Source organism: Pipistrellus hanaki (assembly GCF_964339955.1).
Source record: "Pipistrellus hanaki genome assembly, chromosome: 1".
Lineage (NCBI taxonomy): Eukaryota > Metazoa > Chordata > Mammalia > Chiroptera > Vespertilionidae > Pipistrellus > Pipistrellus hanaki.
In genome coordinates, this window is record NC_140503.1 from 202,882,386 (window position 1) to 202,898,392 (window position 16,007).

Here is a 16,007-nt window from a genome sequence, read left to right on the forward strand (position 1 = left end):
GGCGCGCGGGGGGCGCAGCGTGCGGCTCGGGCGGTCGGAGCAGCGGGACCAGCGGGACCAGCGGGACCAGCGGGAAGCGCAGGATGGCGGCGGCGGCGGGCGAGGCGCGCCGGGTGCTGGTGTACGGCGGCCGGGGCGCGCTGGGCTCCCGCTGCGTGCAGGCGTTCCGGGCCCGCGACTGGGTGAGTCCGCGGGCGGGGCGCCGGGGCTGTGCCTGGAGGGGCGGCCTGGGCGGAGGGCTGGGGCGATCGGGGTGCAGGGGGCCTTCCGGTGCATCCTGGGAGGCCGGTCTGCAGGAAGTTGGGGCTCCCTGTGCACCCCACACACGGGTGGGTGCTTGAAGGTGCACACACGAGTCTGCACGTCTGCCTGCTCCTGCCTCCGCGTGCGCGCCCATCCGGCCCTGGGTTCGGCCTTTGCTCAAAGCGGGAGGGGGCGACTGCCCCTGGGTCCTCGCCGGCGGCGGCCCTGGCAGCCCGGCATGACTCAGGGGAGGAGGAGGAGGCAGGTGAGGGGCCAGGGAGAGAGGAGGAAGGATTGGCAAATACACCGCCGGGCTCTGCTTACCAGTCCTGATACCCACCGTGAACGGATTGCTTCACTTCCACGAACCCGTTTCCACGTCTGTAAATGGGGATATTGCTAAGATCTGCCCCTTAGGGGAGTTGTGAGGATGAAACGGGGTCATGGGTGTCCTAGCGTGGAAATGACCTGACTCCAAGTAAAAGATGTCTCAATGTTAGCTGTTATTGATATGTTTATTTTGTATATTGAATGGGTTCAAAGGAGGCTTCCCCAAGACGGCACGTGAATTATTTTGAACCCATGGCTAGAGACCCTGTGGGTTCAAGAGAAACTTTGACCTCTCCCTTAAAAATTTTAAGTTAGGGGCCTTGATCGTAATAAGAGTCATCACCAGAAAAATATCTTTAGGACCCATGTGTAGGGCAGTGCAAACTAATGACTGAACGTCTGCTTTTCTTATGTCCTTTGAATGACCTTTCTCCCCTCTGTGGCCCTGAGGTGCCTTCCCTCATCCTTAGCTCAGAAGGTAACTTATGCTTCATTTTAACGTTCTGTCTCTGACCTTAATCTGTGTGGGGCTCCCGTATGTACCTCTTTAATTCGATTTAGTTGTTTTCCCTTGTTAATCTCTCATGCTGATTTCATTATCAGGCCAGCTGGAAGAATCTAGAAGGGCAGAGCAGTTTCTCTCTCCCCTGTTATGGAGATACTGATCTAGACTCCTGTCCCTCTAGCCTCCATTGGACCAGATACCGGGAAGGCTCAGCCCTTCAAACACCCGAGGCTTCTTTGATTAGGAGAGATGTCAGCTGCTTTGCATAATCACGGTCACTCCCTGGAGGTGGCCTTGCAGGAACTGAGCTGGGCACAGGCCAGGAACCCTGACCCCAGCCTCCCAGCGGGGATCGGCACGTTCCTGGTGGAGACTCTGCCCTGTGTCTTGCTGCTGCAGCTGTCGCCTGCTCAAAGTCCACGCTGGAGCTCTGGGGAGCTTGCCTGAGGGATCCGTTAGCACAGCGGCAGCAGCAGCTGCTGGGTGAGGGTGCCCTGGGCCCAGAGAGAGGGTCCCAGGGTTTTCCTCTGGCTCAGATTCTGACACAGGAATATGCTTCTAAGGAATTCTAAACACACCTCGCCTTCCTGCCGCACACCTGCTCTGGAAGCTGGGAAGTCTGCGTGGATGGGAGGGGGCGACCATTCTCAAGTTTAAGGATTCCAGGCAGGCTAGGCACTGTGTTCCTACAGACCAGGTCCCTGATGCACTCTTTTTTTTTTTTTTTAATTATTATTTTTTAAAAATATATATTTTATTGATTTTCCACAGAGAGGAAGGAAGAGAGAGAGAGAGCTAGAAACGTCGATGAGAGAGAAACATCGACCAGCTGCCTCCTGCACACCCCCTACTGGGGATGTTCTCACAACCAGTGTACATGCCCTTGACCGGAATCGAACCCGGGACCTTTCAGTCTTCAGACCTACGCTCTATCCACTGAGCCAAACCTGTTTCTGCCCTGATGCACTCTCTTACTCTACACGATCATTTTACTACAGAGTCCCGTTGTTATCCACGTGCTATAGATGCGAGGACTGTGGTCACCCCTGGGGGGAGGGGGTGACTTTGCCCTGATGGGGGCATTTGCTTTACCTGTGACTGCCCCCACCCCTTTCATTCCTGGGAGGTCTGGGATGGAACCTTGTCTGTCTCAGTCGCTCCCATGGCTGGTGACAGAAGTAGTGAGCGTTCCTGAGCGGAGGCTGTGTTCCTCAGAGCTGGGTAGAGATCTTTATCTCTGGGCCTTCAGACCTCAGGGCCCTGGCCCTTTTGGGGTAAGATCCCTGTGTCACCTGGGCTGGCAGCCGCCGCCGCCTCTGTTTATCTTTTTTAAAATACTTTTTATTGCCAAAACCGGTTTGGCTCAGTGGATAGAGCGTTGGCCTGCGGACTGAAGGATCCCAGGTTCGATTCTGGTCAAGGATATGTACCTTGGTTGTGGGCACATCCCCAGTGGGGGGTGTGCAGCAGGCAGCTGGTCGATGTTTCTCATCGATGTTTCTAGCTCTCTATCCCTCTCCTTTCCTCTCTGTAAAAAATCAATAAAATATATTTTAAAAGATTAAAAAATATTTTTTATTGATTTCAGAGAGAAAGGGATAAGGATAGAGAGCTAGAAACATCAATCAGCTGCCTCCTGCACACCTCCTACTGGGGATGTGCCCACAACCAAGGTACATGCCCTTGATTGGAATTGAACCTGGGACCTTTCAGTCCACAGGCTGACGCTCTATCCACTGAGCCACACCGGTTAGGGTCTCCTCTGTTTCATTTAATTCTCACACTAACCGTGTTTATTGCAAACCCCATTGGGCAGGCGAGGACCTTAAGCAGAGCATGAGCTGAGAAAGCCACTGCATGGCAGACGCAGGATTCAAACCCTCTGTGCTGGGGGCATGTCCCCTGCCCCCACAGCCCCTATTCTGGTCGTGGATCTTTAAGGGAATCAAACTTTTGTCTCTTGACCAAAGCTGTTTCCGTCTTCACTCCAGTGGGTGGCCAGCATCGACGTGGTGGAGAATGAAGAGGCCAGCGCGAGCGTTGTCGTTAGGATGACAGACTCGTTCACCGAGCAGGCTGACCAGGTAATTCCAGAAAAGGCCCCCAAGCCTGTGGGGGTGGGGGGCCCTGGGCATAGGTCTCCACTGGCCATGTGCTCTTCCTTTTTTCAAGTATTATTTCTCTAATTACAAAAGCCTTGTGTGGCCACTGAGGGAAATTTTGTTGCTCTTACTTTTCTTTTTTTTCTTTATTTTTTAAAAATATATTTTATTGATTTTTTACAGAGAGGAAGGGAGAGGGATAGAGAGCTAGAAACATCGACCCAGCTGCCTCCTGTACGTGCCTGCAACCAAGGTACATGCCCTTGACCGGAATCGAACCTGGGACCTTTCAGTCCGCAGACAGACGCTCTACCCACTGAGCTAAACTGGTTTCGGCACTTTTCTCTTTTTTAAATACTTCTTTATTTTATCTGTTTGAATTTGAACAAAGAGGAAAGGGGAGGGAGAAACATCGATGTGAGAGAGGAACGTTGATCGATTGCCTCCTGTATGCAGAGATTGAACACACAATCTGGGTATACACCCTGACTGGGAATTTAACCGGTGACCGTTCGGTGCCTGGGACAACACTCCATCGACTGAGCCACACCGGCCAAGGCCTCTGCTCTTAACTTTTCACAATATGGCCCCGAAGTTTCCTGCATTACTGGCTTTCATGGACATGGCATTGTTACGGGTCAGGCATCATCCTAAGTGCTTTATTCACATGAACTTGCTGAATGTCTGTAACACCCCAGAGCAAAGTTCCTAATTTGTCTTCCTTTTAGAAATGGGGAGTCTGAGGCACAGAGAGGCCCCGGTATTTGCTCAAGGTCAAACAGGTGGGAGGTGGCCCAGCCAGGATTTGAACTGGGCAGTGGAGGCCTGCTCTCCTCACTCCATGCGGGTAAAGTAAAGGAAGCTGGAATTAAGTGCAGGAGGGCCCAGGCTCTGAGAGCCGCGGCAGAGTGGTTCCTGCAGCCAGTGTCTGCTGCTCTTGTTGTCGGTGCTGATGTCTATGTGCTTTTTGAATGTGAAGTTGCTTGTATCTGAGACTTGACTATACAGAACTTTTTAAAATAATATTTTATTGCTTTTTTTACAGAGAGGAAGAGAGAGGGATAGAGAGTTAAAAACACTGATGAGAGAGAAACATTGATCAGCTGCCTCTTGCACACCCCCCATTGGGGATGTGCCCGCAACCAAGGTACATGCCCTTGATCGGAATCGAACCTGGGACCTTTCAGTCCGCAGGCCGACGCTCTATCCACTGAGCCAAACCGGTTTCGGCTGTACAGAACCTTTAATCTCTTTAACTTCTCCCTCCCCCTCCACCCCCTACATCCAATTAGGAATTTTCTGGACAATGGCACAACATCCAGTTTTTGTTTGTGAAGTTCTGGAAGAGGAAATTCAACCTAATACATATTGACATTGGCCCCTGGGCCGCAGTTCACTAGTGACAGTGAAGAGATGCAGAAGCCAGGCAGGCATGAAATTTATAGAAAACTGCCCTGACCGGTTTGGCTCAGTGGATAGAGCGTCGGCCTGCGGACTGAAGGGTCCCAAGGTTCGATTCTGGTCAGGGGCACGTACCTTGGTTGCGGGTATATCTCCGGTGGGGGGTGTGCAAGAGGCAGCTGATAGATGTTTCTCTCTCATCGATGTTTCTAGCTCTCTGTCCCTCTCCCTTTCTCTCTGTAAAAAACTAGTAAAATATATTTAAAAAAAAAGAAATTTATAGAAAACTGTTGGGTAGAAAGCAACATTTAAGGGGGAGGAATTAAAAAAAGTGTAGATGTAAAAAAAAAAAGGTCAAACAGTTTCATTGTTGCTTGTGGGCTCCCTGCTTTCCTAAAAGTTAGAACAGATGTCAGGGGAGGTGATCCAACTTCCGGCAGCTGGACCCTGGGCACTTGGCAACAGGATGTGGCTTAAGAATGAAGGGAGGGCCAGCCGGTGTGGCTCAGTGGTTGAGCACTGACCAACGAACCAGGAGGTCACGGTTTGATTCCTGGTCAGGGCACATGCTGGGGTTGTGGGCTCGATCACCGGTAGGGGCATGCAGAAGGCAGCCGATCGGTGCTTCTCTCTCATCATGGATGTTGCTGTTTCTCTCTCCCTCTCCCTTCCTCTCTGAAGTCAATAAGAATAAAAATGGAAAAGAAGATTCTAGATTGCTTTATAAACATCGCATGGAAATGTAGGTGGGCTTTGCTCACCCAAATGGCCATCGTAGGCTCGTCCTGCATTTGGGTTTCAGAGTGTTCCTTGCCAGGTGCCGTGACCCGTCTTCCGAGAAAGTGGGAAATAAACGGAAGTGTCTGCAGGCGTCGGCCTGTTTGGGTTTCCCCGACGATTTATGCCTCTTGTCCTTTGCAGGTGACGGCCGAGGTCGGGAAGCTCCTGGGTGAAGAGAAGGTGGACGCCATCCTGTGTGTGGCTGGAGGCTGGGCCGGGGGCAATGCCAAGTCCAAGTGTGAGTCCTTGTCTGAGTTGATCATTCACCCCGCTCCGCTCTGCTCTTTGTCCGGGGGCCGGGCCGGGCCGGTTCCTCGTGCCAGGCCGGGTGTTTTCCTGCGTGTGTCCCTCCCTCTGTACGGCAGCTCCGGGAGGCAGGGACGGCCACCCCATTTCACAGCTGAAGAAACAGCTTCCCGGACACGGGGCTAGAGGAGGGGACACTGAGCGTGAGGGGTCAGGCAGGTTGGACTCAGCATGGCTCCCGCCCTGGTCTCATAGGGCTCATTCCCGGGGAACCGGGGGACGTGCATGACACAGAGAGATCGCTCCGGGGGTCAAAAGGTCTCCGCATTGAGCTGTTAGCAACGCCGAGTACATTTTCCAGCTTTTTATTATGGACACATGCAAACACCGGGAAGAGCTGGGAGAAGAGTCCAGGGAGCACCAGCCTCCTGGATTCGCACCTGCTGACACTGCTGTCCTGGCTGCTGGCTCTCCGCAGGGGTGCCCTGTGGGCATTTCTTTGTTAGCCACTGGCGAGTAAATTAACCCTTTGCTGATTTCAGCATGCGTCCCCAAAGAACATGCTCATTTCCCTACGTCAGCATCATACTGTTACCATAGCTAAGGAAAGTAATAGTCATTCTGTAGGATTAATAAGATCCAGCCCACATTCAAATTCCCCAGTTTATTCCAGAGCTTTTAGAGTTTTTTCCCCCTAAGCATCAGGGTTGATGCCTCCTTTTGTTGTTTTTAGTCTCTTCATGCCGAATCTCTCCCCCTCCCCAATCCTGTGATAGACTTGGTGAGGCGGGGCAGTTTTCATACAAAGGCATCTCACTGTTTCTGTCTTCACCTGTTCATCTAGCCAGAGTATTTCCGGTGCGCTGGAATTTAGGTCTGGGACTTGCTTAGGATCAGGTTTAAGTATCTTGGAGGCGAGAATTCTTCCTGAGTCAGGTGTACTTCTTACCAGTCCCAGTGGGACTGTCACCGTGTCAGGTGGCCGGATGCCCCATTTGCCGATGGTTTTGGGGGGGTAGCCGATAGGCTTCCACTGTAAAGGTCTGTTTTCTGTTTGCAATTGGTAAGCGACAGTGCTTTGCATGGTGCGTGCATATCCGCTTCCCATACACCGTGGGAATCCCAGGTTTCTATCGCCTAAGGGTGTCAGGCATTCATGGATCATCCCTGCCGGTGTCAGTGATCGGAGTCAGTGATCGCAGTGGGGGTTGGAGAATGGAGTTTCCTGATTCTTTCGTTCCTTCTACGTGGATTAGCCAAAGCCGTGTAGAAAGGAATCGATTTCCTGTGAGCCACACTCGACTGTGAACCTGGTATCTTACGGGGTTTTGGCAGGACACCCCGATGGCCTTTTGTGTATTTTGGGAACAAGAAGTGGTCAGCGCGGGTCCTTTTCTGCAGGGAAACGCGGTCCCTGGGGGAAGACCCCCTGCTGGATTGGGGGGCCTTCTTCCTGGCCATGGACACAGCCTCATGGGGGCTTTGTGCCTTGTGAGGGGGGAGGGGATGGCTGCTGCAGTCACTACTCGTTTCTCCCTGCATTTTCAGCGAGGCCAGAGAGTTAAAATAAGTGTGAAATGTCATTTCAGCTTTTTTTTTGTTTTTGTGAATCCTTACATATTTTTTTCTATTGCTTTTCAGAGAGGGTGGGATGGAGGGAGGGATGGAGAGAGAGAAAGAAACATACATGTGATCCATGTGAGAGAGACACATCCACTGGTTGCCCCCCTCCCCCCCCCCATCACGTTGTGCTCATGTGTCCCTGTAACTAGAGCGCACCTGCAACCCAAGTACGTGCCCTTGACCGGAATCGAACCCACAATCCTTGGGTGTGTGTGTGGGCCGATGCTCTAACTATTGAGCCACACTGGCCAGGGCTCAGCTTTCTTTTAAAGTAGGGGTGTCGAACTCAATCAGAGAAGGGGCCAAAATCTAAAATCCAGCCTGAATTGCGGGCCGAATGGTTTACTGAACAGTCATAAACTGACAATGTCATAAACTGATAGCGGAGTGCAGTGATGACAGCGCGGTGCGGGCCACATTGCAAGGCCTGGTGGGCTGGATTTGGCCCGCGGGCCTTGTGTTTGACACATGTGTTTTAAAGGGTCTTCAAAGCCCGCATTAAACTTTCGGCCTTGAAAATGCAGCTTTGTAAAAGCCCTCTGTGTCCTGTGGCAACGGTCCATCACTCAAACCTGACGTAGACACGCGGGTCCCGTTACAAACCTCCCGGCCTCACCGAGCAGGCCCCTCTCCTGCGGGCCGTCCCTCGGACTGTTCACAGTCTGCCTTCCCGGCTGAGCGGAGGCCGGTCTCCAGGGGAGCAGGCTGGGACTGGTGGCCAGGATTCGAACCCGCGTCTCTGACCTCAGAGCCCTCGCTGCTCGTACCAGACCCCGCCGTCGGGGCGGGGGAGGCCGGCTCGCACCCCGAGGGGCTCCGCTGTGGGGCCCCCCCCGCCCAGGCTGAGCCCCCCTCTGCTTCCCCCTCAGCTCTCTTCAAGAACTGCGACCTCATGTGGAAGCAGAGCCTGTGGACCTCCACCATCTCCAGCCACCTGGCCACCAAGCACCTCAAGGACGGCGGCCTCCTGACCTTGGCGGGCGCCAAGGCCGCGCTGGACGGGACTCCCGGTAAGCCTCCCCGCCCCCTCCGTGACATGGAGCGCTGATGCCTGCTCGCTGGGGCGGCGGGCCCTTCGGTGAGACGGGGAACGTTGAAGCCTTTTCTGGGGTGCTTTGTGAGGGTGGGTTTTGCTTCCTTTAGGCCTGAATTCCTCATCTTCCCAGTGGCTAAGGAATGCTGCCACCTGCCCCTTTCCCCCCCCTCCAAGCTGGCTTATTTACCCACGATCCACCCCGGGAACGAGCGGTGCTGGAGTAGGTACAGATCAGAGAATAAACGTGTATTATCACCATCACACTGGGCTCGCCGGGATGTCCCGGGGAGGCAGCTCAGCCGCCGAGAACAGCGTGGGCGACAGACTGAGAGAGGCTGGGGTGCGTTCTCCGTCCTAGGGGTGGTCTGGAACAGATGGCACATCTGCCCAGGCTTCTGCCGGAGTCACCGTAACTGGTGACAGCAGCGTCTGCCCTGAGAGCAGCCGTCAGCGCTGAGGCCTTAACGTGTGCGTGGCGCCCGGCTCAGGGCCAGCTCCTCATCGGCCCCTTCACGTCTGTGTGTTCCCAGAGGACCCTGGGGCCGAGGGCATTCGTGACCTTTCTCCGTCTGTAGGTCAGGGAGCTGGAACATAGCGCGGTTAACTCACTTGTCTGGGTTTCTGCAGTAACTAAGTTTTATCCTTACTTTGAACCAGAACCCCCGTCACTTCTAAACAGTGTGCTTTTCCCAGGATCTCCGGCAGATCCAAGTTCCCTTGGCTTTTTTTATTTTTTATTTTTTATTGATTAATGTGTTATATATGTGTTCTTATTCCCCCATTATTCCCTATCCCCCCCACTCATGCCCTCACCCCCTGGTGTCTGTGTCCATTGGTGAGGCTCATATGCATGCAAACACGTCCTTTGGTTGCTCTCTCCCCCTTCACCCACCCTCCCCTGCCTTCCCTCCGAGGTTTGATGGTCTGATTGATGTTTCTCTGTCTCTGGATCTGTTTTCGTTCATCAGTTTATGTTGTTCCTCGGCGTGTTTTGCTCCCGGGGTTAGTGTGCCAGGGCTGTTGTAACCAAGTACCCCCACGGCTTAGACAACAGGCATTTGTCTCCTGGTTCTAGAGGCTGGAAGTTCAAGAGCCGGTGTCAGCAGGGTCGGTGTCTTGATTTCTTCCTTGTGCCTCTTTCCTTGGCGTGTCAGAGGCTGTCTTCTCCTGAGCCCTCGCATGGTCGGCCCTCTGCCTGTCTGGGTCCCAGTCTCCTCTTCTTATAAGGACACCGGTCACATGGTAGCCCCCACCCTAATGACCTCATTTTAAAGACCCCATCTCCAAGTACAGGCACATACTGAGGTTTAGGACGTTAACATATGAATTTGGGGGGCCAATTCAACCCATAATACCCCCTTTCAGGTAGAGTTACAGGAATTTAAGTGGAGGTTTGGGGGTTACAGCACAGAGGCAGAAAGTGTCCGCCTCTACTGGAACTCTTTAATAAAAGGGGGGTTGGTGGGGGCTGCTTTTAGGCCTCTGTAGTGTGCTGGAGAGCTTGAGCACCTTTTTCCTTTAAAAATAATATATATATATATATATATATATATATATATATATATGTATATGTATATATATATGTATGTATATATATATATATATATATATATATATATATATTGATTTTTTTACAGAGAGGAAGGGAGATGCATAGAGAGTTAGAAACATCGATGAGAGAGAAACATCCATCAGCCGCCTCTTGCACGCTCCTCTACTGGGGATGTGCCCGCAACCAAGGTACATGCCCTTGACCGGAATCGAACCCAGGACCCTTCAGTCCGCAGGCTGACTCTCTATCCACTGAGCCAAACCGGTTAGGGCACCTTTTTCCTTTTTAATGCAGCTCGCTAAACTGCGAGGCTCTTGCGAATCAGCAATTTCTTGCCTCTTATTTTTTTTACTACACGTCTCAGAGCCTATAATCTTACCCATCCGTGTCTCTTGCAGTCGTTAGAGCTGTGTAAATGTCAGATGCTAGCTTGGTTGAGTTCTGATTTTTATTAAAGGTGATGGAGAGCAGAAGTAAGTAGAGAAATGAGGATCAGCTTGGCATTTAAAAAAGAAAACCCCAGGACGTGAAAGAGTAATTTTTCCGAAGGACAAAACGCTCTCCTACTTTCCTTTGGTTTGTAAATATCTCTTTGTTCATAGTTTTGGATACTGGTTAAGATACTGGTTAAGGCTCAGGGACTATACCGGTTGGGTGTCTTTGGTGGTTTTGCCACCTAGTGTGTGATATTTGGCAAGTTACTTAACCTCTCTAAGGCTCAATAGTGTCATCTGTAAAATGGGGATAAGTAATCAAATATTCTATATGGCAGTTAGGACTTGCAAACATCTTAATGGATGCAAATGGTTTAGAAAGGAATGACAGTCAGCAGTAAATGTGACCTGGCGTGATTATTGCAGACTTCCTCTTGCTCAGCTGCTTTTGCTACAGATGCTCATAGCTGTGCTCATCTTTAAGTTCTTAGTTAGGTATTGCTAAATTTATTTGAGTCATGAAATCTTTCAGCTTTGGTTCATACCCTAGGAAAACCTGGGGAATTCTGTGTATAATTTGAAAGTAAACGACAAAGAGGCTTATAGTCCTTCAAACCCAAGAAAAGTTGTTCAAAAACGAAAATATACCCAGAAAACCCCACCCTCTTATTTTCAAGGTTGTATTTGTAGGTCACCTTCTGGAGCAGGGGTCCTCAAACTTTTTAAAGTGGGGGCCAGATCACGGTCCCTCAGAGAGCTGGAGGGCCGGACTATATGAACTACTAATTCCTACTGTAACACCTCGGCTGCGCTCACTGCCCAAAAAACCTGGCGGGCTGGATCAGACTCCTCTGCGGGCCGCATGTGGCCCGTGGGCCGTAGTTTGAAGACCCCTGTTCTGGAGGATAAACTGTATCACATGCTAGTGATCACTTTGGTTTTGCTGTGTTTGGAAAGCAGGGGACTACCATGATCATTTTATAATTGGGAGGAAAGTACTTAGCTTCTTATAAAATACTTCTCCCCCCACATTGTGTAGAATTTTATAGAATTAAGCCATTAGGGTTGTGGGTTGCTTGCTTCAAAAAATAGATTTTTATTAATTTCAGTGAGGAGGGGAGATGAAGAGAGAGAAACATCAATGATGAGAGAGAATCATCGATAGGCTGCCTCCTGCATGCCCACTACTGGGGATCGAGCCCATAACCCGGGCATGTGCCCTTGACTGGGAATCGAACCATGACCTCCTGGTTCATAGGTCAACACCCAACCACTGAGCCACACCAGCTGGGTGCTTGTTTCTTTCATCAGATCCTCTCTCATGTTGTTGGAATGGAATGAAGAGTGAGCCCTGGAGTGTGCCAGGGTGGGGGATGGATGGATGAGATTCATGAGCTGGTTTCTTTGAACACCGGCAGTTTGTCTGATCTTTCTACCTCTGGTGGCCCCCGGCCCCTGGTTAAACAGAGAAGCCTGATCCTTTCGGAGTTCATAGCGTGATGATTGGGTGTTCAGGCGGCTGTGTGAGATGTGCTGCCCATTAACCTTGTTATGCCTTTGGCACATGACCCGTCTGACGTGGAAAAAATAAAAAAATAAAAAAATAAAATAGAGAAGCCTGGGACGGTGAAATACTCTGCTGATGCTTCTAAATGACCATTTGAGGCCTTGACCTGCTTTTGCAACCCGAGGTTGCTGTGGAAGCGGTTTAGTGATTGGTCCCTCGGCTGGGCTGTGATCCCCACCTCCCTCTGGGTCTTTGCTGCCTCCTCAGCAGTTTTGTTCTGAAGAGCATGCCTGCTGGGAGCTTTTAAAGAGGCTGCTGACTCCGGAAGTCGTGTGGAGGAGGAGAGGTGTTTATAGCACTTAGTGAGCGTCCACAGCTAGGTGTGTGGGGGCAGGGGAGGGGAGAGACCCTGTCCCTGCCACCTGTCTGCAGAGCAGGCAGACCCCTGTCCTGAGAAAAGGCACGCCCTGCTCAGTCAGCAAGCATCCGCTGAGCAGTGGGGCAAAGGAAGACTAGTGGGCAGCGTTGCATCCGTATGTCAGCGTCGCTCACACTTTACCCAGGGAGACGGACTCCTGGGTGTGTTACTTCTTTGAATTTGATGGGAAACATTTATTGAGCACCTATTGTGTGCTGAGCTCAGAAGTAAGTACTTCATTCCCATTGTACCGACGGGGTAGCTGAGGTTAGCAGGGCCATGAGAACTAGCTCAGGATTTCTTTGGTGGTAAGTGGGAGAGCTCAGATTTGAACCTGTGCAGCCTGACTCCAAATGACAGCTCCATTTTGCTCCCAAGCAATGAACAATCCGGGGGTTCAGAGCCCAGCTCTTGCCTGGCCCTTCGCCTCTGGGGGGCCTCAGTGTAAGTGTGTGTGTGTGAGAGAGAGAGAGTTTGGGCATGTGACTTACCCTGTCTGAGCCTGAATGTTCTCAACAATAATAATAAAAATAGGCTATACTTACGGCTTTTGTGATACACGTTAACTGCCAGGTGCCAGTAGGTGCGCTTGCAGTGTTACGTGCCTCCCACGCTCTCCCCATAGATGCCCATCCTGCCCTTCTTCCCGCCTCCTCTGGACCCTGGGCGGTGGTCTTCGGACACACCGGCGGTGGCCAGTGCTCACGGGACTGTTTCCTCTCCGCTTCCCAGGGATGATCGGCTACGGCATGGCCAAGGGCGCGGTGCACCAGCTCTGCCAGAGCCTTGCGGGGAAGAACAGCGGCATGCCGCCCGGGGCCGCGGCCATCGCGGTGCTGCCGTGAGTGCTCGGCCCCCTCGGCCCCCTCGACCCCCTGGACCCCCCCCTTGGTCCCCTCTGCCTAGAGTCCCCGTGGCCTAGCGCCGTTCCCCAGGGACTCGTGTGTGCGGCCACCCTGGCTCCACAATTCACCCGGCCCTGAGGAGCCTTCTCCCGGTGCTGGGCGAGCCTGGCGGCCAGAGCGGTGGATGGGCTGATGGGCGGGTCTGTCTGTCTTGCCTCTTGTTTTTTTTTTTTCCTTCCTCCCATCTGTTTCCCCTTCTCCCCGATTAAGCTTAGTCCACCCATTTTATTTGGATACTTGTAGTTGTCTTTTTTTTTTTTTTTAAATACATTTTTATTGATTTCATAGAGGAAGGGAGAGGGAGAGAGAGAAACATCAATGATGAAAGAGAATCATCGATCGGCTGCCTCCTGCACACCCCCCACGGCGGGGGATTGAGCCGCAGCCTGGGCATGTGCCCTTACCGGGAATTGACCTGACTGTGACCTCCTGGCTCATAGGTCAGTACTCAGTGCTCAACCACTGAGCTGTGCCGGTCAGGCAAGACTATGTTTTAAAAAATAAGGCAAATGCGGCTTTCATTTGGTTTTACACTCGGACTTGGCCTGTGTGTGCGCAGCGGCTTCCCGGCCTCGCTCCGATTGCCACGTGGTCTCTCCACGTGCGATGCTGCCGCCCGTGGTGCCGGGGGCCCGGTGTGCTTTCCTGGCCGAGGAGGCCGGGTGCCGAGGGGGACACACGTGACAGGCTTCCCTCCGCTCCGCAGGATCACCCTGGACACCCCGATGAACAGGAAGTCCATGCCCGAGGCCGACTTCAGCTCCTGGACGCCCTTGGAGTTCCTGGTGCAGTGAGTATCACACATACAATGCCAGGGCCCGGGGCTCCAGCCCCTCCTGTGCCCTGAGTGTGCATGGTACGTCAGTGTGACTCTCATACAGGGCGGGTGGGGGCCCATGGGCCGCCCCGGAGACGGGGTCATGCCCTAGGGCAGCACGGTAGGCAGCTTCAGCACGCTTTGCTTTTGGAGCCTGTCCTCCCCTGGGCTTGCTCCACACTCAGGCGGAGCTCCGGAGATGTGGCAGTTGAACTTGAGTTCTGGTCCGGGAGGCACAGCCTGGCACTCGGGAATGTCCCCGGAACTCTGAGTGCCATCCGGTTACAGGGGGTGCAGAGTCCCAGCGGGGGGACTGTTAGAGGGGTGGTGTACTCAACAGCCAAAGGAGAGGTTTCTAAAAACATCAGCTGTGTCTTCCACCTCCTGGGTTTCTTTAAAAAAAAAAAAAAAAATTATATATATATATACACACACACACACACACACACACACACACATATATATATATATATATATATATATATTATTGATGTTTTGACAGAGAGGGAGAGGGATAGAGAGTTGGAAACATCGATCAGCTGCCTCCTGCACACTTCCTACTGGGGATGTGCCTGCAACCAAGGTACATGACCTTGACTGGAATTGAACTCTGCGCCCTTCAGTCCGCAGGACGATGCTCTAGCCACTGAGTCACACCGGTTAGGACCCTCCTGGGTTTCTTATGCCTTTTCTCCCTGCCTCCCTCAAGGAGGGTTGGTTGCTCCTCCCCACACAGAATTAGTAAATGCCCCTGTTTTAGCATTTAATGCATTTCATTGTAAAAGTCTATTTTCTGTACTTTTCTCCCCCCATTGCCTGATACAGCTGTAGGTGATCCATACATGTTTGCTCTAAAAAAACAAAACAAAACAAGAATGAGTTTCTTCTTTCTCTGTTTCAAATTTCTGGGAAGGTAATATAGCAGCGTATGAAGTATTATTACACACGTGTCTATCTTTTAGAATGAACTGAGGTGCTTTTTAAAAATTATGTAAAATCATACGCTGTGTTATAACATATTCCAACAATGCCGGAAAATACAAAAGCGAACGTTCACATCTCGCCAGCTCCTGCCACTCGGAAAGTGGAACGAGTGAAGTGCTGGAATCACGGGGACCTGGTTATGGGTCCGTGACGCCTCAGTGGCTTTTCACGGCGGCTCCCAAGCCATCGGTGGGAATATAAGCACGTGTTCCATTTTTGCTTTTAAAACGTAACACTTTCCTTGTTTGTTCTAGAACCTTCCATGACTGGATCACAGAGAAAAACCGGCCAAGCTCAGGGAGCCTAATCCAGGTGGTGACGACGGAGGGAAAGACGGAACTCACCCCCGCGTATTTTTAAGCTTCGTCTCAGTGCCTGCGAGGGGCCTGCCAGAAAAGCCAACGTGTCTCAGTGTAGCCGCGTCTGGCCCCGTGTTTTCTGTAATCCTGTTTGTTGGTTCGAGATAGCGACACCTGTTTTTCTCTCACCTTAACGTGCACTTGCTTTCCTAAGACAAAATGTCAGTCTAAAATGTTCGTGTGGAATAAAATCGTGTGTGGGGAGGCCTGCAGGGGGCGCCATGGGCCACCTGTGTTAACCACCTAGGTTTCGGGGGTCTCTGCACGGCCCCTCTGGGTCGGCGTCGTGTTGAGTTGCTTTTGAAACTGTTTGTCTGTCCCTGACAGTGGCTGTCGGCTTGACCGGTTCAGAGATCTGTTGGGGACATTTGGGGCCCCAAGCAGTTTTGAGTGTTACGTTCCTGTCACAGATGTAGTTTTTGCAGCATTGAATTAAACTGCCTTAAAACTCCCTTTGTGGTATAAGCAAGATCCATGGACTCCGTCAGGCATCTTCTCCCTGTGCGGTCGCCGAGTGTGGGAGAGGACCACTCGTGATTTCCTAATAAATGCACTTCGTTGATTTGATTGTGATATCTTCTGTAATCAAAGCACGTCTTACAGTTCCGTACTAGAATCATGGGCTGCTAGCAGCTTTAGTCTGCTGTATTCAAACCCTGAAATGCCTTTTGTTTTGTTTTTTGTATTAGAGAGAAAGACAGGTAGGGGGAAGAGAGAGAGAAACATTGATTGGTTGTTCCCCTTATGCATTCATTGGTTGCTTCT

The 16,007-nt window shown here is 51.7% G+C and overlaps 1 protein-coding gene across 1 annotated transcript; it reads left to right on the top strand.

Moving 5' to 3' along the window:
• On the top strand, positions 1 to 15,804 carry QDPR (quinoid dihydropteridine reductase). Its single transcript, XM_084896924.1, has 7 exons — positions 1 to 182; positions 3,070 to 3,162; positions 5,503 to 5,599; positions 8,100 to 8,240; positions 12,910 to 13,018; positions 13,789 to 13,872; positions 15,138 to 15,804. The coding sequence occupies exons 1-7, from the start codon at positions 84 to 86 to the stop codon at positions 15,241 to 15,243; spliced, it is 729 nt and encodes a 242-aa protein (XP_084753050.1). The 5' UTR covers positions 1 to 83; the 3' UTR covers positions 15,244 to 15,804.
• The last annotated feature ends 203 nt before the right edge of the window (positions 15,805 to 16,007 follow it).

Excerpts from the sequence above, each read along its gene's own strand:
- QDPR (XM_084896924.1), top strand. The coding sequence starts at position 84 with ATGGCGGCGGCGGCGGGCGAGGCGCGCCGGGTGCTGGTGTACGGCGGC. Across the intron at positions 183-3,069 it reads CGTTCCGGGCCCGCGACTGG|TGGGTGGCCAGCATCGACGT; the intron begins GTGAGTCCGCGG and ends TCTTCACTCCAG. Across the intron at positions 13,873-15,137 it reads CCCTTGGAGTTCCTGGTGCA|AACCTTCCATGACTGGATCA; the intron begins GTGAGTATCACA and ends TGTTTGTTCTAG.